We start from the raw sequence: 18,045 nt of genomic DNA on the forward strand, positions 1-18,045 counted from the left end.
TATGCGAAAAAAATATATAATTCAGAAAATTGACACGTATGGCTATTCAAAAATTTCCCCTTGCAAGATTCTCGGGCGTCGTTTGACAATTAGGTTACGTCAGGTTACGCTAGATCAGGTTAAGGTAGGACGCATGGCACGCGCGTTGACGCGTTTATCGATTTCAAAAGTTAACTTTCAAAAATTAAAAATATTAATTCAAGTTTTCGCTGATAATGCTAGCAAGACGATTAACACGCGTACTGAGTCAACGATCGCACCTTCGAGATCACTCTTTTTCTCGGATAATACGTGGGTATAGCCTTGATCATGAAAAAATTCAATACTCGATAAAAGAAAGCGAAAATGTAGCCAAAAAGGATCCAGAAAAGCCCGAAAATGTTATGTGGTTTTCCGCAAAGGAGAGAAAGGAAACTGATTTCTCCTTCATTAATTTTTCTAAATGGTTAGAGCATAAAATTGTCACATATCACAAACATAACCAGAGATTTATACCGGAGAGACACGAAGTGTTGGGCACCGATTTGGCCGCTGCTCATTTTATTGTATTTCGCGGCGGCCGGGTAAAATTCAAGGGTAACACTTATTGGGTGAAAAAGGATGAGAAAGGCTCGTATGATTTACCCAACATATATGATCATCACTACATCCTCGAGGCAGTGGATGCCAGTAAAGTCAATCTGTATTATGAAGGTCTTAGCAACTTGTGCGGTCTTAACAAACTCAAATGGCTCAGTCTCAAAGACTCTGAGAACATTGATGACTGGGGCTTGGACAAAATCTCGGCGGAATTCCCGGAATTGGAGTACTTGGATATTTCTGGTTGTAAAAATATCACTGAAAGAGGATTGGAATCATTATATAGAATGATTAATTTAAAGACACTGATTGTAACAAATCACTATAAATCTGTCGCATTCGAGCTAACTTGTTTCATGCTGGAGGATTGTATGCCCAATTTGACTTGTGAAATTTACATACCTGAGACATTGATAGACTAATGCTAATAAACAAGACTAGAATGGGTAAAATATAGAATATTATATAATTTATATATATATGCTCCCAGAATAAATGGCTAATCTTAATATAAATTTTGGACCTCGAAATAAAACAAATCTTTCTTTGGAAGTATGCTTGCAAACATCTTGTTGAAGAGATATTTATTTCTGGAATTATATAAGATGTAAAAACTATTAAGAATGAATAATTTCAACACAATCTAGATTTATTCTTTTTAGAGTAAGTAAATTTAATTATTAAATGTTTTATTCAAAATGACGACTTATCAATGAGAGAATGAACGGCGAATTGAAATTATGCAACTGTAACTTCTTCAAGCATTCAACAAATTAACAATCATTTGATGTGAATCAATAGAATTTTGTTTACAATGTAAACACAAATCTGTCAATGATCTTTAACACAAAAAAAGAGATCTTATTCAACATTTTTCATTTCTATAGTTTTATAACTTTCGAAGTCAATATCTCTTGAACAAAACATTTGTAAACAGGAAAAGTTTTATGAAGTCCTAAATTTATATTTCAAGTTTGGTCATTTAACTCGAGAGCACTCTGTATAATTAATATTCCTAAATATTAAGAAATACTCATCTTCTTATGTGATCTTAGAAAGCTCAAGTGGCTCAGTTTCAAGAACTGTAAGAAACATTGATGACTGAAGCTTGAGCAAGAATTTAGCGGAAACATTGAAATTGGAGCTCTTGGATATGCCGGAAATGGCTATGAGAGGATCACTGAGAGAAGATTGAAATTATTGAATTATAGAATGTTTAGTTTATACATTGATTGTAACAAATCATTATAATATATACTTGCATTCAAGCTAATTTGCTTTTGTTGGAGAATTGCCCAACTTGATTTGCGAAATTTATATACCTGAAAGATTGAAAAAGTAGTGTTAATAAAAAAATTAGAATGGATAAAATACAAGAATGTTAAATATTTTATATATATAATTTTTTAATATTTCTAAGCTTCTATTTCCACTAAGAAAAATACATCTTCTCATTTATATTATTTAATATATTATATACATTTATTTAGTATTTAAATATTATTTGTGCAATCTCAATTACCATGGCATTGTAAATTAAATATATTTGAGAGAAGTGTTAATAAAAATATGAAACATTAATGACAATAGACAAAATAGTAATTTATGCAAAAGCATTATTGATTTTTTAGCACTTTGTTCTTTTCTCTGCGTCTCTTTACAAAATGTAATTCTGCTTTATTAGTGATGTTATAAGCTTTAATATTTTCATTGTCGTTAGAAAGTCTAATGTCCTCAAAACAAAGGTGATACTTCTTCCAAACATGTTTCCAACTTATCTTCTTCTTAACATCTTCCCTTTTCAAGGATAAATTCATATGTCGTTTTATGGCCTTTTTCAAATCAAGTACTGTTGTATTATGTGGTGGAACCTTGAAAACAAAATAGAAAGATGAGATTATATCAAGATAATTAATTTAATAAATTGACAATATGTACAAAATGTAAATATATATTACCACCACTGCGAGCTTTGGCAGTTCTCCGCGATTTAAGAACAAAGTGATGGCTTGTCCCTGCGCAACTGCAATTTGTGATTTAATTTCCTCTATCGTAACATCTGAAGGCAATCCAGAAAGCAATGGATCATTCTTTATCATGTTATCTATAGTCATTCTAGTCAATTTTATTAATTCTTGATGACTAAATCGTACAGTTTCAGATTTTTCTTTCTCAGCACATGATTCTTCCCTGGTATCTGTCAGAGCAACCTGCTCTGGCTTTGTATCTTTGACAGTGTTCATATTTTTATTTTGCATGTTGATCCAGATTACATAGCAAATTATTTAATTCATAACATAAGTAGTGCTTATATTAATATAATCGTTAAATTATTATGATTCTGTTCAATTATTAATCCCAAGTTGTCCCAGTTACGGATAACTTTCGTCAAGCTCAAATCAACTCATCGATAGATCCGGAGATAATAGAAGATTGAGACATTATCGATCATTTTGACAGCATTGACAGAGAGAAGACTGAGAGATGTCATGGCCTACTTTTAGGCGATCTCTGAAAGCGATACTCCCTCTATGGACATTGAAAACGTGGACATGAACTACCAAGCCAAGTCCTTAAATATTCTCAGAGGGTAATATATAATTCTTCTACTGTACCGATGGTCTTATGGGACTTAGCTGGTAACCAGAAAAAAACGTGCAAAATGCTACTGTAGATAATAAAATCTTTACATTGTCGGTAATAAAATAACGATTTTATACATAATTTGTCATTTTTGAATCAGATATATAAAAGATTTATACATTTTCGATAATAAAACAATAGCAGAATGACCTAAAATACTCGTATAATTTAAATAACTCTTGTAATTGCTGCAATATAATCAAAACGGCCGATAATATCATCAATCTTCTATTATCTCCGGGCTCACCGGGCTCACTTGGTGGTTACGAAAATTTACCCATAGGTGTCGGTCTTTAACAGTGGGTCTGTTCTTTTCAGCTGCACTGCTGCACTAGTGCAATTAGTTAGAGTGAAAGAAAGCAGTTTGTCTCTTTCTAACTTATTGCACTAGTGTAGCAGTGCAGCTGAAAAGAACAGACCCAGTATCTCGTCGGTGATTAAGCTTAGGCTAGGTTATTGTCACCTCATTGATGACTATTAATAGATACATGTGCGATATTGAATGAACGAAATGGGATACAAGAGAAAAAAGCGAGAGGAGAATGATTATGAATACGATCCCGCTCCGAAACATTTGCAAGTAGGACATATTAAGAATCAAGAAAAGCGTCTTATCGTTATATTGGAGAATGCTCAATTGGAATCTGTCAAAGTAAGGTTATGTTTTTCTCCCCTTTTTTATATCTGCAAATGTTTACAAATTCAGAAATAAGTTTTTCTCGTCTCATTATTAATTGTTTCTTTGTCATGGATTTAATTTTGTAATCAAAATTTGCACACGCAATTATTAATTTGTAATCGACTTTGTACATGTAATTATTATCATTTTATTACATTTGTATATGTTTTTACGATACTTGTAAGTTTAGTAAATAAAAACGAATTAATTTCATAATTTTTTGGCACTTTTTTTAGGTTGGAAACAGTTTTGAACTATTAAATTGTGATGATCATATAAATATTTTAAAGAAAAACAATCGTGATCCAGGTACATGCAGGCCAGACATTGTTCACCAATGTCTATTAATGTTGATGGACAGTCCATTAAATAGGGCCGGACTGTTGCAAGTTTATATTCATACAGAAAAAAATGTGTTAATAGAAATTAATCCACAGACCAGGATACCAAGAACATTTAAACGCTTTGCTGGATTGATGGGTAAGTGGACAATCAATGCTTGCCTTTGTCATATAATCAGTAAATTTATTGTTAACATAATAAATGTTATATATTGTAGTGCAACTATTGCATAAATATGGCGTTAGAGCATCTGATGGACCAATGAAGCTCCTTAAAGTAATTAAAAATCCTATATCGGATCACTTGCCAGTTGGTTGCCGTAAGATATTAATGTCATTCAGTGCAAACAAAGTAGTACATCCACGAGAGTTTGTACCTTCCCAAGATCCAATTGCTATTGTAGTTGGAGCTATGGCACATGGCCAAGTAAATTATATTATATTAAATAATATATTGCTATACTCTATTACATGAAAACCTATACTATGGATACTCAATATTTATACTTTTTTCAGGTGAAAACAGATTATACAGAGGATACTATCTCAATCAGCAATTATCCTCTCTCAGGTGCTGTTACATGTAGCAAATTATGTACAGCATTTGAAGAAGTTTGGGAAATTGTTTAATAAAAAGTAAGATGTCTAAATATTATTGATTGGCTTTTTATAAAATAACGATTTCTTACACACACAAACACACATGTGCGTGTGTGTGCGCGCGCGCGTATTACATACACGTACTACACTTATTACACATATACTATTATTTTTCTACCTGCCTAAAGAACTTTTGAAACTTTTCAAAAAAAGATTGAGGTTCATAAAAGTAATTTCATTTTATTTGTTACTAGCTAAAAGAAATTTTCTAAGAAATTGTAACTATTTATTCAAGGAAAACGGGCTATAATAAATTGTCATGAATCATTTCCAAAGTTTTCTAAAAACTAAACAATATTATGTTATATTAATAAACAAAAGATAAATTTATTTAAACATTTTAATTTTATTTATTTTATCCAGTTATGTAATTACTTAGATTATTTATATTAGTTTTTACATAATCACATATTGATAAAAAATCTTACATTATGTAAAAGTTTTCTGACGATGATTCTCGATTAAAAATTAAGAATTGGAAAAATATTTGTCATTTATGACAATTTATCAATTTATTTATTTATTTATAGTCCATTTTCTTTGAATGAATAGTTAAAATTTCTTAGAAAATTTCTTTTATTTAGTAACAAATAAGATGAAATTACTTTTATGATCATCAATCTTTCCTCGAAAAGTTTCAAAGGCAGAACAAAAGTTCTTTAGGCAGGTAGAAATACAACAATTTATCATTCTCAATGGCTGTATAATAAACACAATGGAAATTCTCAACTGTATATAAAGAACAAGTTTTTATTTGTGAGTTTGTCATGTGTCTTTGTCTTTGTCTAGTTTCTTCAAAATCGGCGGCTAAAATAGTTTGAAAAATTCTTTTATACGATACTACAAGTAAGAGACAAAAAAACTTTCACTTTTATGACAGTCGACCTTTAGAAAATTCTACAAATTTATTTTACATAGACAGATAAGATAACAAAAATTTATTGTAGACACAATGATATTAGAAATTCCTAATTGAATATAAAAAGAGAAATTAGATATTTTAAAAATATTAATTTATACATAAATACTCATTAAATAAATATATATTCATTAAATAAATAATAAATTACATTGTTATTATATATATTAAATTATAATATATAAATTAAATAAATCATTCATTAAATAATTCATTAAATAATTTCACGATTAAATAAATATTTTATTCATTGATCTTTCTTTATTACATATTAAAATATGTTCTATAAAATCAAAATTTCTTTATAGAAAATTAATTAAACTATTATATTTTTTAATATAAATAAAAATATATAACAAATTTAATTAATGATTCTCTATCGGTGACAATTTGTATGTCTATAGTTTGAATTGACAATTAAAATAATTTGGAAAATTTCTTTTATAGAAACTACAATCAAGAAAAAAACTTTCACTTTTATAATGGTCAATCTTTGAAAAATTCCATGTTCTTTAGATAGGCACAATAATAAAAATTTATTATCATTTCTAAAAATTATATTGTAAACACGACCCAGGTAGCAAGATAACATCTAAAGATACCTTTAGACGTCATCTTGCTACCTGGGGATGACATTAAAAATTCCCAACTGGATATAAAAAAAAGAAATATTTATAAATTTTCAAAATATTTATATAAAAAATATATCCATTAGACAATTATAAATCAATATATTATTTATTAATTTCTTTATTGATTATTATTAAAATCTGTTCTATAAAATCAATTTCTTTACAGAAAATTAATTAAATTAAAAACTATTATATTTTCAACATAAATAAAAATATAACAAATTAACGATTCTTTTTTTATTCGTTTTTGATTTTCTTCGGATCGACTGGAGTTATTTGGGAAACTTTTCTTTTATATGCAATACAAGTAAGATAAAAGTTTTCATTTGTGTGTAACTGTTAATGAAAAATTTCAAGGTTTCACGTTAGTCAGGTAGAAATATAATGAAAACTTATCGTCATTTCTATTGGCACATCGTAAACGCGATGACTCATCAATATTTAAAAGCTCTTGGGCGATTGGATCGCATCCGTAACAAATCGAGCGCAAGCCAATCGTGATTCGGAACGCGGGGTTAAATGTAGCTGGAAGCAGGGAAACGCGCCAGAGTCCGACGTTCCACCGTTCACGTGTCTACCGTATATCGTTGTACGTATTTCTTTTTTGAGTTTAGTATTTCATTACGTCACGAGAGCGCAGAAGTGGGTTTTATCAATCATCAAGAATACGCTGATGTAAACGACTCGTCTCGCGCGTCGCATTCGAGACACGAAGACGACGCTGCGTATCGCGATTACATACGTAATGAGAAATTAATCTCCGAGCAAGAGAGAGAAAGATAGAGGTGTGAACGGGTCGAGTGGTTCAACGCATACGTACAACGCATATACATATATTAACTACGAGGAATCGCCATTTTGTGGCCGTGAATACGCGACGCTGTCACGTCACGACACACGTGTCAGCTGTCATCTGAAAAATCTCCACATGGACCGAGAAATGTTGGTCGTGGAAAATGATGATACTTGTCGCAACTCGCATGCTCGACGGTGATTGGGCCACGTCTCGACGTCTTTGACTCTCGTAGTATTGTGTCACGAGTCGACGATATCTGCCGATGCCGACGATGCGAGGTGGCATCTATATCTCACTTTGAATCGGGACCTCTAAGATACGTGACGCATTCGCGACGACGTCGATGCTCCCTGCGTTCGTTCGGCGTTTATCAACGGACGTGGATGTATTACGGGACGAGGTAAAGGTCAAAGCGTCTATACACATTATCGCCATATTGATCGAGCGGATTCTAACGGAACGATACGGCATCGATGACGGCCGTAAACGACGTCATTGGCGAACGTGTGAAACGCCGCGCGAGTCACGCGGAGGTATCGCCACGTGCTTCTCAACTCGTTCGAATCGTTCGCGTTATTCGCAACGCGCGGGACGCTCGACGAGACTCTCGAGATCGGTAATTATGGATTTTGCGCTTTGCGCTTTTCCCATCATGCGTCGCGTGGCAACGGCAGAATCGTGGAATCGGACCGTTACTCTCGACGCTTGCGACTCGTGTAATGTAAATTTGCATGCAAGGTTAGATCTCGCATTTTAGTGTCTCTTAGTTTTCGACGTAATAGATTCCGATCGGCGAAGCTGTTCGTCATTATTGTTGAAAATTGTCGATCGATTCTCGCGTTGTGCTCGTCGAAAAAAAAGTGCATTATGGGTGGACATGGAACGACGGAAATTAACCGTTAATTTTCGGATTGGTTAATCAAGTGTACACGTATATACACGCACATGTCTCTCTGCGAATAAAGATTTACGAGCATGTTACATATATATATATATATATATATTTCTGTCTCTATTGTCTGTATATTGTTGAATACCATGTAATAAATATTGATGTTAAAAGCTAATACATTTCTCGTCGGACGTTTCTCACAATGTATTATCGCATGTAAACTTTCTAGAAATTTACCCACGTGTTCCCATACAGGTAACGCGTTGGAGCGTCGCTCGACGAGAGCGAGGGCGCGTTGCTCGTCGTCTTTCACGAGTAAAGATTGATATCTCGACGGAGGAGGTATTTGTATTTCTTATCGCGATTGGTATCGCTGGGTCAAAGGTACGAGTCGGGTATCTCAATAACAAAGACGCTCCCTCGACCCGGCAGTAGCGTTCGGACCGTCGACCGAGGCGGTTCGTAATTCGCGCGCTCGTCTTCGGGGGCGCTCGGCTCGACTCGTGGACGCTCGGGCGGCTCGGGAGGTGGACGGACGCGGGTCGCGCGCGCGGAACGACGGAACAGGACCATTTCGGTACGTCGCGGAAGAATGCGTAGCCATTGTTGGTGCTGCGATCGTTGCTTTCTAGATCCGAGATCGTCATGGGCACGGATTCGAGCGCGCGTTAACTGCGTGAGAATGTCGTCCGGGTTCGGGTGCCACTGATACGGGTAACGGCGATAGGGCTGACGCGCGCGTGGAGACGACGACTCGCCGCGCCAGGTCTCCGTCTCACGGTGGGACTAGTTGTCGGTCGGAGGCACCGCGTCTCCGCGTTCCCTCGAACCGAGGCGCTCGCGCGAGTGAGAGAGTGAGTGAGTGAGTGTGATACACACGGCTCGGGGCGCGCACTTACTCGCGCCTTACGGCCGCCATAACACCGAGCGACCAACCAAACTAAACGAGGAGCGAGGGAGAAAGCGTAGCACCGGAGTGCGTGTCTCCTCGAAGGCGTAGTGCTAGTGTTTTACGATTGAGTTGCCGGAGTTGGAACTTCCGTTCATCAGGTAAGCGATCGCGGGCTCGATGGGCTAATTCCGGTGTGTAACGCCGAGTATATAACGTAGGTGTGTAGGCGCGTGTGGTGACGCGTATATAGTGCCGCGACGGCGGCGACGACGACGGCAGCGGTGGCGGCGACGGCGGCGGCGGTGGCGATGCACGAGCAGCGGGCCCTTGGGAGCTTTCTTTCCCGAATGGCCGTACCGCCATGTTGAGACCTACCGCCGCCGAATCGAGTTGTCCGGTGAGTCCGGATTTTCGCGCGCGCGACAGAGAGAGATCCCGGCTCGTTCCCGGTCGTCGCGGCGTGAATTCTCACGGCGTCATTTCTGTCTCTCTCTCTCTCCCCCCCTCGATACCGACGTGTCATGTATATGTGCGTATAACGTATATATGGATATGTCTATCTCTCTCTCGCCGTGGCGCCAGTCGCCTCGTTCACTCGACTGACTGACTGACTGACTCGATGGCTGGGTGATTGATTGGTCGGTTGGATTGTTTCGCTCGTGTTTGTTGTGCGTCGACTGGATGCGAGTTGGGCGCGGAATCCCAGCCCTCCGAGTCTTCCCCTCGCGATTCTCCGCCTCGTCCTACTCTGTCGCCGCAACCGTTTTGCCGCCACCGCTGTCGTCTCGTAAAGAGCCTTGTCGCGGCCACGCTTTACTTCTCTTTGCTCGTCCACGGATCTCGCCTTTCTCCTCTCTCTCTCTCTCTCTCTCTCTCTTTCTCTCTCTCTCTCCCCTATCCTCGGATGGTCTTGCTCGAGCACCTGTTCGAGTCGAGCGCGAGATCTCTTATCTGTCTCTGCCCTTGATACCCTGACTCGCGGCCTCTTCGTCGCGTGGGCTGTTCCGGGCGAGAAACTTCCTTTCTGTCTGCGGACGGCCGAGATTTAACAGTCGCGATGTGTCGTAGTCTTCCCTTGCGCACTGCCAATTTTGCATTTTAATAGCCACCTCACTTTCTAGACCAGTGTACCACTTATCTGTGCTACTTTTGTCAAACTTTCCATTTTGGCTTATCCTGGCCACTGAGAAACTGCGAGAGATGCGACAAATGTATCTTGTAGCCCAGTTCCAGATTCGAATGTGGGCTGGAGGATTTTTCATAAAATTTCAATTATCGAATGTGTAATGTTTGACAAATCTATTGTATGTTTCCTTGTAAAATGTCCTAGTTGTTTGGTACAAGTACAAAAATTGTATCGCTGAAAATCTTGCGTTGTACAATTTTATTTGTGATCGTTGAACATTCCTTTTGCATAGAATTAAGTTAGGCAATGGTATAAATGACTGGTATAAATTAATGTGTCTTTTATTAGTTTATATTATGTATTTATAGAAATAATCACATTTTTTTTTCTCAAATAGTATATATAAGAAACAAAATGTGTATATATGTACATATACATATAGTTTAGATGGAACATTTTTTAAATCAACTCGTGTCTTTGAAAGTATGTATTATATAAATGTATCCTCGAGATTTTGCATTAATCTTGAAAAAAGTGTCGAGAGAAATTTTGAAGAAACAAACTTATATGCACACAGTCGTTTCTTCTTTTCTTAAATACTTTACATGAATAATGTGCAAAGATTATAAATATTACATTCAAATAGCATAAAACAATTATATTAAATTTGAGAATTTTCATTATGCAACATTCAATCATATATATATATATATATATATATATATATATATATATATATATATATTTAATTTTCCATTAATACTTACTCGTAACAGCACAATATCACAATTTGCAAAAGTAATATACAGATACAATAACCTAGAGAGAAACAATAGAGAATAATTTGCACACATTTCTATCCATAATCTATTAATATATAGCGATACACAGTAAAGAATAGATTTTGCTTATCCAGCATGTATCTACTAGATTCAGTTTTGCATGATATGTTAAATGATAAAAATTGCGTATAAATTTCCTGAATACATCTCGATATACAAATCATTCTAAAGCAATGAAACAATTTTTTGGGGTTGTTACAATATGGGGTCCTATTGTTATGTTATCCAGATGTTGCTAATGTCGCGAGTCTTACCTGGAGGTACGGAGTCTCACAGCAGTATACAGGGCTGACATTCAAAGTACTACCATTCGGTAGACTTGAGTAGTGTTATGCCTCCTCGGCACCAATCTTCCTGGTTGCAGCGCAATCGTCTTGGCAAGCAATTAATGAGCTGCTATGTTCAATTAAGAATATATACTTGCCATCTCAATTGTTGATGAAGCCTCATAGCGTCAAGCATCAACGTAAGGCAGTTACCTGCTACGTAGCATTTATGTATCATATATGTCGGAAAGGTAGGTGAAGCTCATTATCGTGAATGAGCATATATTATAAAAGATTAATCGAAATAAAATATAATATCTATCTATATGACAAGCCTTTAGTACATTTAGTAAGCGCTCAAATGTATCTTTGATACATTTGCTTTACAAAGATGTTAAAAATTACATGGATTGTTAAGTCGACAAAATATCTAAATATGTGTCTTTGGGTAAACTTGGTAAATTTCAACTTTGGGAAAAGTGAATGAAAAAAATGTAGGAATGTATATTAAATAAAATCAAAGATAAGCATTAGTGCTCTTTCTATCAAATGATAATGTAGTTTACTAGATAGGATTGATCAATTCTGGCTCTTATCTTCATCTCAAAATTAGCATACTACATAAATTGTGTTTCGATACATGAGTGCCATGCGATATAACTAACATGATAGTTTCTATTTTATTTCAATTTTTTATGTTATAAATAAAACTCATATTATTTTCTTTCTGTTGCAGAAACGAAGTCAAGATGCAGCAGGTGGACACTATCTCGCAGAACAATTCTGTAAGTAATTCATATCTTACAATAGTGTGTAGAATATGCAGTTTGCTTACTAACTTACTAATGCAATATTTCAAAGCTGCGTTATATTCTGTGATATATTTATACTATCCACATGTCCCATGTAGTTTTTGATGTATTTCATATTACACAGCATCCTTATTAATATAATATGTTAAATTTTATAAAGACAGTTCTCTCTCTTTCACTTATATTGAAATTATATAAATTACACATGTTTAATATTTTATTATAAATAACACTTTTTTTTTTTACATGTTGCTATTTTACTTTATGGCTGTGTAACATACATTTTTATCGTCCTTTCCTATGTCTGGCTACACATAACTATTTTAATATTGTGTTTGCAAATTCCATTTCTTGCATAACATATACATACATAAGTATGTATGTACGTATATATGCTTGTATGTATGTATGTGTGTATGTGTGCATATACATACACACATGCATACATACATACTTATATATAAATGTACATACTTTTAACATATTAAAAAAGAACATTGTTTTGACTGAATAGTATATATGAATTACAGTTAGATGTGGAGGAGCGAGAAAGGCTGTGTAATATACCGAAGGTGAGATACCTTGTTGACTATGGTTTCAACTAGGATAGTTGTTGAAATATGAATTGGCAACTAATACATGCTGTTATGAGTAATCAATAATTTCGCTTTATTCTTTATTCAATTGTAGTAAATACACATATAAGCTTATAAATAAATATTAATAAATAATTTAAATTAAAGAATATACATGTATACAGATATTAAATTTTATTAATATTTTTCCAACATATACAAATATTGTTATATGATTATGTTATATAATTATTAAAGTCTTAGTATATTACTGTAAAAGCAAGATTCTTTCCTCTTGCCCACTATGTTGTCTAGCATCAATATAGCATTATAAACATATATCAATATTTTAGCTTATATGCCATTTGTTGTTTGATTATATAATCTTATATTTTAATTACTGATCAAGTTATTTTTAATTTAACGAGATATAAAGATATTTCTGTAAATTTTTTGCATGAGCTATATGAAAGTGCCATTATATTTCATTTCTAAATTCTCACCTGATTTTAGATTTTATTATAAGTTTCCAGTAAACGTTGTCTTATGCAAAATTCCAAATTGCTTGCCTGCGGTTATGGAAATTAAATATATCAGCCTAATTCGCTCGCTGCATGGATGGGATCATTAGCTTACAATGCATTTCATTAATATATATAATAGAAAAGTTTTTTGTCAATATACATATATAATTGTATGTATCTATATATATATATATATATATATATATATATATATATATATATATAATCTTCATTTATTATATTAGAGGAAAAAGTAAAATTTTGTTTTCTTTATATAAAATATTTTAACAAAAATTATTTCTATGACAATTCTATTTTATTATTCTTTTATTGTTATTTTAGTATATTTTTATTATTTATTATTTTTATTATTTTTATTTTATTATTATTTTAGTATTTTATTGTTTTTATTTTATTATTTGTATATTTTATTTTTATTTTTGTATTTATTTATTATTTTTTTATTTTTTTAAAGCATATTTAGATATTAATACGGACATATGTAAACAATATTCTCACATGGAGGACTAAGTGTGTATGATAACTTAAGCATTAAGAAACATGCTTAAGGCTCTGTCTTTTTAAGTTACACTATCTTGAATTGACTTCAGTATTTTCTATACTCGTTTTTCCCTCCAAAGATTAAGTGTACACTCATTTCATGTGAAGTAAAAAAAATATACTATTACAATAATAAATAAGCCTTTGATGTTTGACATGTCAAAATTGGTCATAAATAGTATATTTGATGTAAAAATTCATCATCAAATTATTAAAAAGTAATGATTTCTTATATACATGTGTAATGCAAAATTCAATATTTTTCATGTATTAAAATATATTAAGACGTAAAAAAATTTATAAAGAAATTCGTTACTCAATAAAATTTATTAATCGTTCCTAGAAAATACATTTTTGTTATTAAATCTCAAATAAAGACTCGCGTTTTAAGATCTATTAAGGAAAATCTATCTATCTCCCTCTCTTTTCATTTTGATGTATATAATTATAATATTAGTTATATTAATTATTCTGTAATATTAATTATTCTGTATTTTGATATAATAATATCGCGCATATATTTTAGTGCAATAAGAAATATTGTTATTGCAGAAAAAGAATTACGAAGTCAAAGGATAAAGTTGTTAATTAGGTTAAAGCATAACATTTATTAATTTTTTACATCCACAGGTAATATGTATGTGTATATTTGTTGCATTTCAAATTAAGTAAAATTTTTAAAAATTTAGTCTCATTTAACTTAATTAAAATTTTTATGAATACTGTGATTCATAAAATCAATTTTTTCACGAGAAATCTTTAAGAATTCCTTAAGAATTTTAATCGTATATTTTTTTGAAGAATTTAATTCATAACTTTTATTTATTTTATTTAAGATTTTTTATAGTAGCATATAAAGAATATATTATCAATCATACCCTTTCAATAAATTTATTTGCTTAAAATGAACTTTTTTTAGTATATATATGCAATCTTATATACATGCGTAATGCAAAATTCAATATTTTTAATGTATTAAAACATATTAAGACGTAAAAAAATTTATAAAGAAATCTCAATGATTATCTTATATTAAATATGAATGTGAATATATATTTATAATAGTGAAGTAATATTTCCAAACACATCTATATCTGCATCTATAATGTGTTATAATTAATAAATATGTTGCAAATAATCTAAAAAGGCATGATTGACATTTCAGTTTTTAATGCAGTCAATATAATCATAATATATATATATATATATATATATATATATATATATATATAATAATGTCTGTTTTAAATGAGTATATATAGTTATATATAAATTTCATAGTTTTTAAAATGTGCTATAGTCTGAGATACTGTCAAATATTTTATTATTTTTTATTATATATAAAAATTCTTTAACAAAAATGTATCCCTTGTAATTGTAAATTCTAGTTTCATTATTTTGTATTTTATATATTTACTATTACCATTATAAATGTGTGATACACAGGATGTTATTTTATATCGATAAAATAATTCTTGAGATCGTTTTGAAATTTTTAATGCTTATGGAATTGTAATTTAAAATTATAATTTTTAAATTATTCTTTTTTTTCTTTTTGAAAGTAAGTGAAAGAGTTATGATTCATATTATTATAAAATGAAATCATGTTGTTTACAAAGAAACAAAATTCAAAGAATTGATTTTGAATAAAGATTTTTTTTATGTGTTATCTTCTTGATTCCGTCACGATTATTTCTATTATCAAAAATGTAAAGTAAAGCTTCCCATTCTGTTCATATTCTTTGATAGAAAAAGTCCTTTATCTATTTAAACGTAAATATTTAAGGTCAAACTCCAATTCTATTTCTCTAAATATTGCATCCTTGAAAATATTAAATAACTTCGTCTAATAACATTTGGACTTGAATCCATGTTTACATGAACATAGATATTTGTGTGAGAATGTCTTTTCGGAAAAACTTGGAATTGTAAAGTTTTTTTTCTTTTTTCTTTCTTTTTTTTTTAAAAAAAATCAAGGAATTCTTATTGAATTTTATTTAGACGCAGGAAAATCATTCATTTTTTAGTACATTTTTAAAAATTTAACATTTTGAAGTTAAATAATTCTTTATTTTATTTTATTTTTATTTTTACAATATTTTTTTATGTTTTTAAAATATTTTTTCATATTTTTTTATTTTATAATATTTGTTATTTTTTAGAGAAAAAACATTAGAAAACCCACTCAAAAAGATTATTTTAGAAAACGTCTGAAAATTCTCTAAGTTTATCTTATAATCTTTGAACAAAATTACATTTAGTTACAAATCAGAAATGAGAGATCTTTTTCACAAGATTTGAATAGATATCTTACTGCTTTGTAAGAAGCCAAGGTTCTGTTTTGCGCATGTGTAAAGCGGTAAAATTTTGAGTTGACCAATTGTTTTCACCGCTATTGTTGTATTATCCCCTCCCTTGCCTTGACGCTCTAGAGTAGTAAATGTTAGTATTTGTGCGCGAGTAATGGCGTTGACCACCTGCCCACGTGTCGGATTGTATTACAAAAATTTATATATCTAATATAATTACACTATTTATTTTATTTAATATGTGAAATGAATGTATATCCAAAATCTTTGGAGGAGAGCAAAGAAAATTAATACAACTTGAATCGACGTAGCAAGAAAACTAACAAAGAATATGTTGTATCAGTTGCGGTGTTTCGATCTCGGATCACATGTGTGAAAAAGATATTTTGTTGTACCCCTGTTATGGAAGAAAAGTATTAAAAAAATATGGTAATAAAAAATTTTTATTAATAAATTTTTCATTAATTATTTAAAAGAAAGTAGTAATAAAATTTTTTCGCGTATGCATGTGATTTATGTGAGTGTATCAATACTTGTTGCAATACATTTTGAGAAATCCAGTCTAAAACTAAAGCTAATCTTAATAAAAAAAGAGAGAAATTAAGAATAAAAAAAGTTCTTGATTTTAATGAATAAATTGTTTTTGAGATTACCTTTTTTCGCAAAAATTCTTTCAGAATTAACGCGCACGTAAATGTTTTTTGTAATTTTTTAAATAATTGAACTTGTAAAATAGCTTGTAATTAATTTAATCTTTGTGCATATCTTTTTATATATTTTATTTAATGTTTATTGTGTTCATGAGGCACATAGTTATTTTTATATTTTACTTTCACGAGGCATATATGCATGTTAAAAGTCTTGAAAGAATTATTGTTGCTTAAATAAAAATATATTATTAATTATAGATTATATTATTAAAAACATGCTAAACCTTTAAATTTAATCTTTTACAATGTACATATTTAATAATAAAATATAATATATTTCATGAATTATTAAAATGTACAAAATTTGAATGAAATTAATAGTCTTGTAGTACGATTAAGTACACAAGTCTGTTAAGAATATCTACATGATTTATCTGAAAATAATCTGCATACAAATTTACCACGATTTTATCTAAAATGCATGACACTAACATAAGATTAATTGTAGAGATATGATTGATGTCTGTAATAAATTAATATCAAATAAAGTTATTAATTTTGTAGTTTGCCAAATGTGATGTGCTTGATATACATAATTTAATATCTTGATATCTAAATATATGTAAATGTATAAACATGTAATTGAAAAATATACTATCTCTTTATACATGTAATCAATGAAATAATAATGAACAATTTAGACGAGCACACCTGGTAAGGCTTCGACGCCAGCGAGTCCTGCAAAGGAACCGCCACCACGTGACGAACCACCTCTGGAACCGGTGAATGGCATAGTTCAACCACCGGTTGTTCCACCACCGAATCGTCCAGGACGCATCACGAATCAGTTACAATTTTTGCAAAAGGGTGTCTTAAAACCAGTATGGAAGCATCAGTTTGCATGGCCCTTCCAGCAACCTGTCGATGCGAAGAAACTCAATTTGCCAGTAGGTCACAATTCCGTTGTAGAACTATTATAAATGAGTATTCACATTCAAACGAATCACCATACACACACACAGACACACACATACACACAAACATGCATGAAAATTATCAAGTATTTATATACTTTAGCGGAGTAAATATATATAAATAAATTATCGGATATCAGTGTTAAGAAATTTCTTTGATTTAAAAGGATTATCACAAAATCATCAAAAAACCAATGGATTTGGGCACAATCAAAAAAAGGTTGGAAAACTCATATTATTGGAGTGGGAAAGAATGTATTCAAGATTTCAATACTATGTTCACCAATTGCTATGTCTACAACAAGCCAGGCGAAGATGTTGTGGTCATGGCACAAGCTCTCGAAAAGTTGTTTCTTACAAAGGTATATTTTTT

The 18,045-nt window shown here is 31.8% G+C and overlaps 4 protein-coding genes across 14 annotated transcripts in view; 3 read left to right on the plus strand and 1 right to left on the minus strand.

Annotated features, from left to right (window-relative positions):
• The first annotated feature begins 108 nt into the window (after positions 1 to 108).
• Positions 109 to 1,940, plus strand: LOC105250082 (distal membrane-arm assembly complex protein 2). Its single transcript, XM_011255972.3, has 2 exons — positions 109 to 1,025; positions 1,635 to 1,940. Exon 1 carries the CDS (start codon positions 216 to 218, stop codon positions 999 to 1,001), a length of 786 nt encoding a protein of 261 aa, XP_011254274.1. The 5' UTR covers positions 109 to 215; the 3' UTR covers positions 1,002 to 1,025; positions 1,635 to 1,940.
• Positions 1,837 to 3,001, minus strand: LOC105250084 (U11/U12 small nuclear ribonucleoprotein 25 kDa protein). Its single transcript, XM_011255975.3, has 3 exons — positions 2,538 to 3,001; positions 2,102 to 2,450; positions 1,837 to 1,901 (listed from the first exon to the last, which is right to left on the minus strand). The coding sequence occupies exons 1-2, from the start codon at positions 2,835 to 2,837 to the stop codon at positions 2,196 to 2,198; spliced, it is 555 nt and encodes a 184-aa protein (XP_011254277.1). The 5' UTR covers positions 2,838 to 3,001; the 3' UTR covers positions 1,837 to 1,901; positions 2,102 to 2,195.
• A 648-nt stretch (positions 3,002 to 3,649) lies between these two features.
• LOC105250085 (ribosomal RNA small subunit methyltransferase NEP1) lies at positions 3,650 to 4,997 on the plus strand. Its single transcript, XM_011255977.3, has 4 exons — positions 3,650 to 3,874; positions 4,138 to 4,381; positions 4,461 to 4,669; positions 4,759 to 4,997. Exons 1-4 carry the CDS (start codon positions 3,725 to 3,727, stop codon positions 4,870 to 4,872), a joined length of 717 nt encoding a protein of 238 aa, XP_011254279.2. The 5' UTR covers positions 3,650 to 3,724; the 3' UTR covers positions 4,873 to 4,997.
• Positions 4,998 to 6,916: 1,919 nt separating this feature from the next.
• LOC105250086 (bromodomain-containing protein 3) overlaps positions 6,917 to 18,045 on the plus strand; it is a 29,085-nt gene continuing 17,956 nt past the window's right edge. For 7 of the 11 annotated variants that reach the window (XM_011255978.3, XM_011255980.3, XM_011255981.3 and 4 more), the window contains exons 1-6: positions 8,371 to 9,191; positions 11,231 to 11,518; positions 12,004 to 12,052; positions 12,610 to 12,651; positions 17,400 to 17,645; positions 17,840 to 18,034. In XM_011255978.3, coding sequence (XP_011254280.1) covers positions 11,508 to 11,518; positions 12,004 to 12,052; positions 12,610 to 12,651; positions 17,400 to 17,645; positions 17,840 to 18,034 — 543 coding nt within the window. In that variant the 5' untranslated portion in view covers positions 8,371 to 9,191; positions 11,231 to 11,507. Of the gene's footprint in view, positions 7,043 to 8,370; positions 9,192 to 11,230; positions 11,519 to 12,003; positions 12,053 to 12,609; positions 12,652 to 17,399; positions 17,646 to 17,839; positions 18,035 to 18,045 lie in introns of those variants that run through there. The other 4 variants (XM_011255979.3, XM_011255983.3, XM_011255982.3 and 1 more) reach the window with 4 other exon arrangements.

Source organism: Camponotus floridanus, unplaced genomic scaffold (genome assembly GCF_003227725.1).
Source record: "Camponotus floridanus strain SB8 unplaced genomic scaffold, Cflo_v7.5 scaffold17, whole genome shotgun sequence".
Taxonomy (NCBI): Eukaryota; Metazoa; Arthropoda; class Insecta; order Hymenoptera; family Formicidae; genus Camponotus; species Camponotus floridanus.

Bases quoted from the DNA above. Each gene is read 5' to 3' on its own strand.
- LOC105250085 (XM_011255977.3), top strand. From the start codon at position 3,725: ATGAACGAAATGGGATACAAGAGAAAAAAGCGAGAGGAGAATGATTAT. The intron at 4,382-4,460 runs GTAAGTGGACAA...TATATATTGTAG, and splicing joins ACGCTTTGCTGGATTGATGG to TGCAACTATTGCATAAATAT. The intron at 4,670-4,758 runs GTAAATTATATT...TACTTTTTTCAG, and splicing joins GAGCTATGGCACATGGCCAA to GTGAAAACAGATTATACAGA.
- LOC105250084 (XM_011255975.3), bottom strand. From the start codon at position 2,837: ATGCAAAATAAAAATATGAACACTGTCAAAGATACAAAGCCAGAGCAG. The intron at 2,451-2,537 runs GTAATATATATT...TTTGTTTTCAAG, and splicing joins TGCCAAAGCTCGCAGTGGTG to GTTCCACCACATAATACAAC.
- LOC105250082 (XM_011255972.3), top strand. From the start codon at position 216: ATGCTAGCAAGACGATTAACACGCGTACTGAGTCAACGATCGCACCTT.